The following is a 12054-nucleotide window of genomic DNA, read 5'->3' on the forward strand; positions in this document are numbered from 1 at the left end:
AAAAAAAAGTAAATTCATTTTCTGAGTAGTTTCTTGAATATAAAGAAAACATTGAAAAAATAATGCCTCAAAACTGAAAAAGACCTAATGTTTATGTCACAAATTCTATAATCAGTATATCAGGATAGCATTCTCTGTTTTAGTGGTACCTGAGGAAATATATTACCTGTGGAAGTGGAAGAAGAAACTTACACATACAGAGATAGTAAAGAGGATGAGGATGTGGATAAGGAACGGTTATCTGACAGGAAAAAAAAATAACATATTTCTCATAGGATATATGAGAGAACTCATTACACCAATCTGTATGTAGGACAATCCTATGAGAGGAAATCTATGGGAAATAAAAGGAGAAATAGAAGAAATTGGCCTAGAACCCCTTAGCCAATGTATGTATCTGGATATGTATGTATAATTGCTGAAACAGGACAGACTTCATTAGCTTTTAGATGTACTTATGTTGCAATTAAATCATCATTATTTATATTTCATATTAAGACAAGACAAATACTATTTAACTCTACTCTTCTGTCAAACTCATGTTCTATTGCGAAATGAGTTCTAAAGAATAAAATCAAAAGCATTGACAATTCATTTTCTTTGAGAATTTACTGTGTTGTGGCTCTCTGCAGGATTAGTTTCCTTTCCCTTATCTTGCTTTACACTCTGTTCTTCATCCTTCTTTTCACGGTCTTTTGGTTTAATAGATCTAAAATAAAATTGCAGCGCAGCTCTCAACAATTCCAGCTCTTATCTAGCACTTAATGCAGCTGAAGTTGATCTATTCTAGGCCTAGAAAAAGCAAAGACCCATGGTGACTCCTAGCAATTTTCTCTGTCCCCTCCTTTCAAAACCCAATTGAGACAGATACACAGCTGTCAGTATAGCATCTTTGAAGTTCTGCCTTGTAGGGGAAAAAAAAATTCTGCCATTCAGTAGATCACTCATGGCAAGTGCTTTTACTGGTAAATATTTTCCTTCCATATATTCTAGCCAAAATTGTCGTGGTAAGGAAAATACTTTTAAAAATAAACTCCATAATCTTAAATATTTACAACACAGTATTCTATAATGAAAATAATGAAGATAAAAATTGCCAAGGGTAACTCAGCATATTAGTAACAAAGTCAGGACCAAAACCTATGTTTTCTGAACATAAAATCAGCCCTCTTTTCAGGAATTTAAGAAGTTGACCAAACATGTAATATAAACAAATCTCATCACTTGAGTTCAGTTTTAGATATAGATGATGTTTGGTTATGTCATGAAGTGGCTTGTTTTGTTATTTTAAAGATCTATTGAATACTCTGTGTTTTGCTCAGCTTTTTTTCTTTTTTATTATTTGCTCATATCTTGTACTCTTCACCCACAGATGGGAACTCTGCCCTCGAAGACCTTTAACGTCTAAGAAAAGTTTAGTCTGAATTTGATTTTGCTGCCTGTGTTAGGAAATGGATACTTTTCATATTGCTGTGACCTTTTCACTGCTTAAAACACATGGATTTGTTCTTTTCATACAACTTTCAGCAAAATTATATATCCCTATTCTCAACCTTGAAACACTGTTCTTTATGAGTCCCTAGAGATTTCTGAGACAGAGAGCAGAGCAAAAACAGTGTAGGGAAAAAAAAAAAAAAAAAAGGCAGATACTCAGAGAAAAAAACAGGAACCAAGTGAATTGGAGCTCATTAATTCTGCACAGCCAATATACATACACATTGCAGTACCCATTTATATAGCAGGTGATTTGGCCTATAGTACATTCCTTATAGTCATCACTACTGCCACATAGCTTGCTATTCCTACTTCAACAAATAAATAATATTTTCTTACTTTTATTTGTAAAAAAAAATCCAGTATTTTCTAATCAACATTATGCAAAATCACCCCTTGCTCCTGCAGTTATCTGGCTTGTTCCTTATACTGGCAATGCTTAGCATCATAATCTATGTTCTTTTATGAATCATTTTGAAATGGGTATGCCTATATTATGCTCTAAAAAAAGAAAGAACACACCCAACTAGACAGAGATATGGGTTAAAATTATTGGCTTATAATGGATTGATAACATTTTGTGTTCTAACATTTAAAACAGATAAAGCAAGTTGAAATTAAAAATAGCAATTTAGGAAACAGAGCTAAGGACTGAAATTGTAGTTTTTCCTGGGTATTGCAAGCACGAATAAGGAACTGATTGCTTTGAAAATTTGCAGTCATTTATTAATCATATGTTTGAAAAGTGCCTTAGTTTATACTATATTTTCTTTCTTCTTTTTATTGAACTATAAAAGATTTAAAATATTGCATTAGTGTCAGGTGCACAGCATAGTGATTTGAGTTTTTTGAAGATTATCATTGTAAGTTATTATGAGATATTGGGTATAATTCTCTGTGCTATAGAGTTAATCCTTGTTGCTTGTATTTTTATACATAGTAGTTTGTGTGTATTAATCCCATACTTTTAATTTGTCCTCCTCTGCCTCCCCCTCCTCTGGTAATTTTAAGTTTGCCTTCTATTTCTCTGAGTCTGTTTCTGTTTTGTATATAGATTTATTTGTATTATTTTTTAGATCCCAAATACTAAGTGATATCGTATGTAATATTGTCTCTATCTGACATTTCTCTAAGCATAATACTTTCTAGGTCCATCTATATTGCTGCAAATAGAAATATGTCATTCTATGTGGCATGTATGTATTACATTGTACATACATGCCACACCATAAGCCAATTGACCATTGATGGACATTTGGGCTGCGTCCATGTCTTGGTTATCGTAAATAGGGCTGCAATGAAAATTGGGGTGCATATATCCTTTTGAATAGAGGTTTTGAATTTTCCAGATATATGCCCAGGAGTGGAATTGCTGAATCATATGGTAGTTCAATTTTTAGTTTTTTAAAGAACGTCCATACTGTTTTCCATAATGGTTGCACCAGTTTATATTCCCACCAACAGTATAGGAGGGTTCCCTTTTTTCTACCCTCTCTCCAGAATTTATTATTTTTTAAGTTTTTAATGATAGACATTCTGACTGATGTGAGGTGATACCTCATTATGGTTTTGATTTGTGTTTCTCTATTAGTGATGTTGAGCATCTTTTCATGTGGCCTGTTAGCCAGCTGTATGTCTTTCTTGGAAAAATGTCTAGTTAGGTCTTCTACCCGTATTTCTGATTAGGTCGTTTGGTTTTTTAATTTTTTTTTATATTGAATTGTATGTCCTGTTTTTTTATTTAACCTCTTGTCAGGTGCATTGTTTGCAAATATTTTCTCCCATTCAGTAGGTTGTCTTTTCATTTTGTTAAAGGTTTTCTTTGCAAAAGCTTTTAAGTTTGATTAGGTCCCATTTGTTTATTTTTGCTTTTATTTCTTTTGCCTTAGGAGAATAACCTAAGAAAATATTGCTATGATTTATGTCAGTAATGTTCTGCTTATGTTCTCTTCTATAAGTTTTATAGTGTCATGTTTTATATTTAGATCTTTAAGCAATTTCAGGTTTATTTTTATATATGGTGTGAAAGAATATTCTGATTTCATTGTTTTACATGTAGCTGTAAACCTTGCCCAACACTACTTGTTGAAGAGACTGTCTTTTCTCAATTGTATATTCTTGCATAGTTCGTTGAATATTAATTGGCCTAAATACGGGGGTTTATTTCTGATCTCTTTCGCCTTAATAACTAAAAGCACTCTGCTAATCACTCCAAAGAATCAGTTGATTGCATTTTTCAATTTTCTTGTAAGTCTTTAGGTATCTTTGTTTACCTAGAACATGGAAATCCCTTCGACATAACAGCTCCTACTGCACAGCATATCTTTATCCATAGACATTGCTCAATTTAATTTCTGCACAATGGCCCAAAATTCTTTACATAGGCTTCCTTTTTAAACTCCAAGGAAATATACTAAACTAAGGAAAAGTGACTTCAAAAACAAAAGAGTAATAATAACAGTTTCTATTATTTGATACCTCTAATAATCATTTTATACTGCTTACTATATTTCATAAAGTGTTTTCAAATATGTGATGTTATTTAATGCTTACGAAACTCTTTGAGGAAAATGAGACAGTATTTTACCATTATTAAAGATAAGGAAACTGAATCTTAGTGCTTTAATATTGCCCCAGTCTGTGCTCAGAGTGAAGTTGGAATTCAAATTGTCATATTTTTACTCAGCTTAAATGTTGAAGTTAATCCTTGTATCTTGTCCTCTGTGGATCCTGGTTTGATTTCTAATATTTACATTCAATTCCAAGTTTCAAAATGTAGGATTGCTTAGGCAATTTTAAACTTCACCTGAATCTACTTTCTTGGACAGAAAAGGTTTAGCAAGCCTTTTCTATGTTCTCTATGCACTAGAAACTGTGCTGTGATGATGATTCATGCTATTTCTCAAATAGTAGCCAAGTTATATCAATATCAGCTGAGAACCTGGGGAAAAATAGCAATTTCAGACTCCATTCTGAACTAGGCAAAAGCATATGGATATGTGTAGTAACAATTCCCAATAATCTGATCAAGAGCTAAATTTGCAAAAACTAAAATAAATTAAAAATTAAATTAAAAAAGAGAAAGATGGAGTTCCCACTGTGGCTCTGCCAATTAAGAACCCAACTAGTATCCATGAGGATGTGGGTTCGATCCCTGGACTATCTCAGTGGGTCAAGGATCCAGCATTGCTATGAGCTGTGGTGTAGGTCACAGATGTGGCTTGAATCTGGTGTTGCTGTGGCTGTGGTGTAGGCTGGCAGCTGCAGGGCTGATTCAACCCCTATTCTGGAAACTTCCATATGCTGCAGGTATGGTCCTAAAAAAGAAAAAAAAAAAAAAAAAAAGGAGAAAAATTGCAAACACTGTGGAGGAACAAAGAAAATCTAGATTTGAATGACAGGATTACTGTCAAATGAATGATTTATGAAAGAATGGAGTGGGTCATAATCAAAACCCTTCCATGGCACAAATTGTCATATTTACAGTGTAACAATAATAATAATATATGCAATAAGGCATGCAACAGACAACTTCTTCCCCCTAAAAGTGAAACAAATGTTGGTAGTATACAGTAAATACGATAACTGATCTTAAGGGCATAGGTCACAGAAGCATTTTTATTAGTTTACTTTGCCTAGCATAAAAAAATACCGCAGACCAGGTATCAGGGAGTGGGATGGACTGGGATTTGGGGGTTAGTAAATGCAAATCCATTTAGAATGGATGAGCAGTGAGGTCCCACTGCAGCACAGGGAATTATATATCCAATGTCTTGGGATAGGCCATGATGCCTATTTCCCTACTCCCTCCTTTACCTAACTCATTGGTCCCACACAACCTCTGTATCTGCTCTATTTTCTGCCCAGAAGTTATTTTCTTTAGCTAATCTGCTACCCTAAAAGCTTGTTAATTGGGATTAGTGTGTGCATCAGTATATTTTGGTGCTTCTGAGCAACACATCTTAAACTTGAAAGCAAATTTGGTGTCTTTATAGGAGAGTGAGGAGGGTGAGGATTTCTAGTATGCAGCCTAACTAAAAATGGAGATCTTTTCAGAGAAATGTTTTGATGCTCTTTAAATCTAGATCACATGGACAACTGTGTGTTTGAATTTTACCTAGGTTTGGACCTAGAAAATCTGTGTGATTTTATGAGAGTCTGTTTTTTGCCTTTCCTGTATTCTGGAAAATAAATTATAAATACCATTGTAATGTGACATTTTAAAATTTTATCACCTTTTCCCTCTGAGGGATTGTTCAGACGAGATCAGGTGCGTTCAGGGTTGTATGGCCAGTCTCGGAGGGATTGTTCATGCTTTATCATTTGTGTGTCCTTCTTTACTTCTAGCTTTCAAATTTTCAAACAAATGTGTGTCTGCTTCCTTTTCCTGCTGTCAGCTTTAGTGATGAAAAATAATTTTTCCTCACTGTTTGCTTAAGTTCTTCTCAGTGAGAATTGCATATCTCTCTTTCTCTCACACACACACACACACACACATACACACACACAAATTCAGGAAATAATGCAATATTTCTTTTTGTGTCTGATGTGATTTAGGATTGTACATTTCTTATTAAATTATTATTAAACCTCCATAATTGATTTGCTCTCTGTCATACCCTTTAGCCCTTATATTCCATCTGCAAGACATTTCTAAAACACAGTTTCTGTAAGCAATCCAGGAACATCAGGCCTGTATGGCACCTTGACAGTCATTCTTTAGAAATGGTATGGAATGTGTGTACATTTTACTTTATTTTCCTCTCTTTAAAATGAGTTAAAATGATTTCTCATGAACAGTCTTAAACTTTATTTTGTATTTTTATTTCATTCAAAAAGATTTTCATTTAAATTTACAAAGGAAATTGTCATTTATACTTTTAGGTTAGCTATCAAGAACCAATAGAAAATTTAATAGCCAACATAAGTCATTTCTATAATTTTTAAGTGATAAGTGGGAAGCTAAACTTCGACCACATTATCAGTTGCTCTTATTTTGGTCCAATGTGTTGGTATTTGCAGGGATGAAGAACCAGGAGGCCAGCTGGTTACAGATAAGTTCCATGTTGACTGGGATTCAGTCCTTGTCGACACAGATAATGTCATCATAGCACGGTTTGATGGTAGAGGAAGTGGATTCCAGGGCTTAAAAATTTTGCAGGAGATTCATCGAAGGTTAGGCTCCGTGGACGTAAAGGACCAAATAGCAGCTGTGAAGTAAGTGGATGTGCATTTTCTTATTACTTTTCCTACAATGAAAAGCTAGGTTATGTGGTATAGAATTCTAATGCTGACTCAGAGATTTTTCTTTTAGTAATCAGACGGTTTTCTTGGTTGATCATGTAGATTATTGTATCTTTTCGAGTACCTATCATTCTCAGTGACATAATAAAAGAATGATCATACTTCCCCTTCTGGAATGAGAATTCGCTTTGGATTTATGTAAAGGGGAGAAACGTTAAACTACTACATTGTGTATTTACAATAATCTACAATGTCTATTATTTTCCCACTTAATTACAGTCCTTGAGATTTTACAGATAACTTTTCATCACTGGCATGAAAAAATGACCAGAGAAAGCTGGTAGGTTCTTTAAAACAGTATACAGACATTTGCTAGGATATTGTCAAGAGGTAGGTGTTGATTCAGGAGGCCTGTAATGGGCCCAAGATTCTGCATTTGTAACAAGTTAACAAGTGCAATATCAGAACAACTGCACCACTACATTCAGTGCAAGATTTTGCTATATGGGACTCTTCTACATGTATGAACCTGCAACTACTAAAGCAGTTCAAGTTTGACCTCTTTTTTGTCCTGTTTTATTTTGTTTTTGTTTTGTTTCTTGTTGCTAAGAATGAATTTCCATGTTTCATTTAACTCAAGAAGCTATAACCATAATTTTCATCTTTTTTATTTCAGATTTTTACTGAAACAGCCATACATTGACTCCAAAAGACTAAGCATTTTTGGAAAGGTAAATATAGAAATATATATGTGTTTACATGATGTATTCATATGTGTACTTATATAATTACTTTCCTCATTTTACCATAACTTCTCTGTTATCCTTTGAAGTATATTATAATTCATGTTATATACATTAAGTTTTTTATTAATTCAACAACTATTTATTGAGGATCTCTAATTGGTGCTTGGTGTTAGAGCAACAACAGAAAAAAGAATCTATTTTCATGAAGATTCTCCTCTAGAGAGGAACCATAGAAAGTAAACACATAAATGAAAAACAGTTTCGTATGGTAGTAAGTCTTATAAGACTAAGCAAGAAAAATGGATGGATAAAGTTAAGTCCAGAAAGGGCCAATGTTATTAGATTGAGTAGTCCAGCAAGGCACCTCTGATTTAGGTGCTATTTAGGCTGATACCTAAATAATAAGAGGAAGGCAGTTATACAAATCTACTGAGGGAGAGAGTTCTCCACAGAAGGAACAAGCACAGAGCCTTGGGGAAGACTGCATGGTTTAGGAACTGAAAAATGACCAGTATGGATAACTATGTCCTCTGTGCTTTCTGTGTGATACTTTCCTCTTTTAAAAGAAATGTTTTTAATTGAAGTATAGTTGATTTACAATGTTGTGTTAGTTTCTGGTGTACAGCAAAGTGATTCAGTTATACATATATATATATATATATATATATGTGTATATATATATATTCTTTTTATATTATTTTCCACTATGGTTTATTTTAAGACATTGAATATAATTCCCTGAGGATATTTATTTCTTATAGCAATAACGTTTATCTCTAGGTCAACATCATTTTCACAGTAGGAAAATAGACACTATATAGATATTTATTGAGCACCTAATGTATACATATCACTGGGCTAGTAAAGATACTAAGAGGAAAAGAAAGATCTTGTGAGAGTTCCTGCTGTGGTGCTGTAGGTTAGAATCTGACTACAGTGGCCTGGGTTCCTGTGAGGGTGTGGGTTCAATCCCCAGCCTGGTGCAGTGAGTTAAAGGATCTGGTGTTGCTGCAGCTGTGGCAGAGGTTGCCACTGCTGCTTATATTCAGTTCCTGTCCTGGGATCTTCCATATGCTGTGGGTGTGGCCACTAAAAATTTTAATAAAAGGAAGAAAAAGAGATCTTGTACTATTTTAGTTTATAAACAAAGCAAACTCTTGGGGTTCATGGATTTAAACAATATAGTTTCTACTATTTATAACTGAACCCAGGAATTCATGACAGTACGTAGCTGATAATTTTACTTGGGCATAAACTTTAGCGGTACACACAGACAATTGGATTCCTGATAACTGCTTAACACATGAATAAAATATAAAACAACACAAATCACTACCATTCTGCCCCCACCTCAGATATTTGCAGTGCACCATGCCTTTGCTGTATTTAATTTTTGGTTTCAGTAATACTCAAGGGATCAATAAAAATATTCTGTGAACAATGCACCTCCCACATAAGTGCAAACAACTAGATAAATGAAAGCCCATAACTAGCAGTAAAGATATTAGTGAAGAAATGAAAATGTCTAAGAAAGTGATCATTCCAGAGAAGTGAAAACACTGTAGACACATTAACAAGTGCATAAAATAATATAACATCCTGAGCATGGATGAACCTTGAGGACATTGTGTTCAGGCATGTGAGCCAGTCAGAGAGGGGCAATACTGTTTTATTCAACTTATATAAAATATCTAAAGCCATCAAATTCATAAAGATGGAGAGCAGAGTAGAGCTTGCCAAGGCTAGGGGAGAGGTAAAAATATAGCTGTTTTCTAATGGGCATAGAATTTCAGAGTAAAGTGAATACACTTGACCCAACTGAACGCTGCACTTAAAAATGTTCTAAGATGGTAAATTTTTGTGTGTTTCTTACCACAGCAAAAGTACATATAGTAGATAATATTTTACTCCTTAATGGTCCTAATATATATAATAGTTTACAGAGGACTTAGGGCTTATTATTTCAGGACTTTATTTATATACACATAAATAAGTATAAGAGACCAAACATTCTGCAAACATTCTTTAAAATGGAGATTTAGAGAAGACTCAGAAAGTCACAAAATGCTTCAGGAAGAAAGTAGAACATGAACTGGATATAGAAAATCATTCAGCAAGTAGAGGGCAAGAAGAGTTTCATGCAAATGCATCATGTTGGTAAGGAGAGCATGTTTGGAGAACACAAAATAAAGTAATTGACTAAAACTATGGTTCACATAAGGATGTGACAGGTAACAACACTGGGAGGATGACTGGTCACAAACCTTAGAGAGTTCTCCATATTAACCAGGAAATTTAGGTGTCAGTCTAGAAACATGCAGGCTTAGATTTAGGAGTACAAAAATCTCATGTTTCTAACTGTATTAGGGGATGAATGAGTCTCAGGGCAATTTACCTTGGCAATATAAATGTAGGCTAGACTAACATAGGATATAAACAAATGAAAACACAATTATATTTATTTCAAGTAGAAGAAAATATTCCATTTCTGTTAAACAAATATACATATCTGAGACTGAATTATAACTTAGAAGGTGGCTTTCTTATTATATAAGGGAATGTTGTAGCTTTAAGACTTAGGTCTTGTGATTTTTTTGTTTTGGAATACACTTGTTTCATTTCAGTATCAATTATGTTATGCTAAACTCATAAAACTGGCTGAGGAATTATGTTCTTCCTTTTTCTATTGTCTAGAAAATGTGCTTGGAATCAGAATTAGATTGTAAAGGTATCTGGGGCTATGGCATTCTTTCTTGGAACAATTTTAATTAATATTTAAATTTAGGAGTTGCTGTCAAGGCGCAGCGGAAACGAATCCAACTAGGAACCATGAGGTTGCAGGTTTGATCCCTGGCCTCGCTCAGTGGGTTAAGGATCTGGCATTGCTGTCCTTAACCCTCGCTCAGTGGGTTAAGGATCTGGCATTGTGAGGTTGCAGGTTTGATCCCTGGCCTCGCTCAGTGGGTTAAGGATCTGGCATTGCTGTGGTGTAGGTCACAGACATGCTCAGATCTGGTGTTGCTGTGGCTGTGGCCTAGGCTGGCGGCAACAGCTCCAATTAGACCCCTAGCCTGGGAACCTCCATATGCCACAGGTGCAGCCCTAGAAAGACAGAAAAGACAAAAAAAAATTAATTTATATAATCAGGGAGTTCCTGTTGTGGCACAGTGGTTAATGAATCTGACTAGGAACCATGAGGTTGTAGGTTCGATCCCTGGCCTTGGTCAGTGGGTTAAGGATCTGACGTTGCCGTGAGCTATGGTGTAGGTCACAGATACAGCTCGTCTCTGGCGTTGCTGTGGCTGTGGTGTAGGCCGGCAGCTACAGATCCGATTAGACCCCTAGCTTGGAAACCTCCATATGCCGCAGAAGCAGCCCTAGAAAAGGCAAAAAGACAAAAAAAAAATAAAAAAAGTTATATAATCAGTATAAGACTATTAAGATTTTTTCATTTCTTCTGGAGTCAGTACTTTTTGGTTTTTTTCCAGTTTTATTGAGATATAACTGACATACAGCACTATATAAGTTTAAAGGTGTAAAACATAATGATTTGATATATATATATCATGAAATAATTATCATAGTAAGTTAAGTGAACATCTATCATCTCACATAGACACAAAATTAAATAAATAGAAAATAATATTTTTCCCTGTGTAGGGGACTCTTATGATTTACTCTTTTAACAACTTTCATTTTTAACATACAGCAGGAATAACTATATTTATCATGTGGTACATTACATTCCTAGTACTTATTTATCCTATAACTAGAAGTTGGTACCTTTGGAATGACCTCATCCAATTCCCCCACTCCCCATCCCTATAACACTATGTTAGTTCCTGGCACACTGTAGAGTGCTTTGATATTCCTATACATTTCAAAATGACCACCACACAAAGTCTAGTTACCATATGTCACCAAAGATATTGCATATTTATTGACTATATTCCCCACCCTCTACACTTTATACCCATGACTCATTTGTTTTTCCGCTGGAGGTTTGTACCTTGCACCTCCAGTGGCAAAATTTGTCTTTAGCACTTTTTTCCCCAGCCGTACCTGCAGCACATGGAAGTTCCCGAACCTAGAGGTTGAATTGGTGCCACAACTGCAGGCCTATGCCACAGCCACAGCAATGCCAGATCCTTAACCCACAGTGTAAGGCCAGGGATCAAACCTACATCCTCATCGACAGACACTATGTCAAGTTCTGTGACCCCTGAGCCACAATGGGAACTTCTGTCTTTAGCAGTTTTAAAAGGGTTGTTTCCATTTCATATGTTGTTCAAGAATATTTTCAAACTGTAATATCTATCCTCTTATCGCATGTCTCATCATTTCACTAGTGATGGCAATGTCCCATTTTGCCCTCAGCTTGGCTTATTAGTGTCCTCTGCCATCGCTGGAGCACCTCTCCTCTTGGTTGGCTCTCTGTTGCTATACTCACTCTCTTGCTTGTTCTTGTTCTCTTCCTCATCTCCTTCTCATCTTTCCCTATTTTTCATGAACATATTTTTAGCTTAATTTTTTCTTCTCTTTTTCTTTTTCACTAATTTCTACTCTTCCT

The 12054-nt window shown here is 35.0% G+C and overlaps 1 protein-coding gene across 13 annotated transcripts in view; it reads left to right on the forward strand.

Annotated features, from left to right (window-relative positions):
• The window catches only part of DPP10 (dipeptidyl peptidase like 10), a 1405335-nt gene that overhangs the window by 1374917 nt on the left and 18364 nt on the right, over positions 1-12054 (forward strand). For all 13 annotated transcript variants that reach the window (XM_085001430.1, XM_085001433.1, XM_085001436.1 and 10 more), the window contains 2 exons: positions 6517-6711; positions 7415-7469. In XM_085001430.1, coding sequence (XP_084857556.1) covers positions 6517-6711; positions 7415-7469 — 250 coding nt within the window. The remainder of the gene's footprint in view (positions 1-6516; positions 6712-7414; positions 7470-12054) is intronic.

The sequence above is a fragment of the Sus scrofa genome, chromosome 15, assembly GCF_054392235.1.
Source record: "Sus scrofa isolate SSC_HxYL_T2T_F1_AM1 chromosome 15, Sscrofa_HxYL_maternal_Yorkshire_Landrace_v2.0, whole genome shotgun sequence".
NCBI lineage: Eukaryota > Metazoa > Chordata > Mammalia > Artiodactyla > Suidae > Sus > Sus scrofa.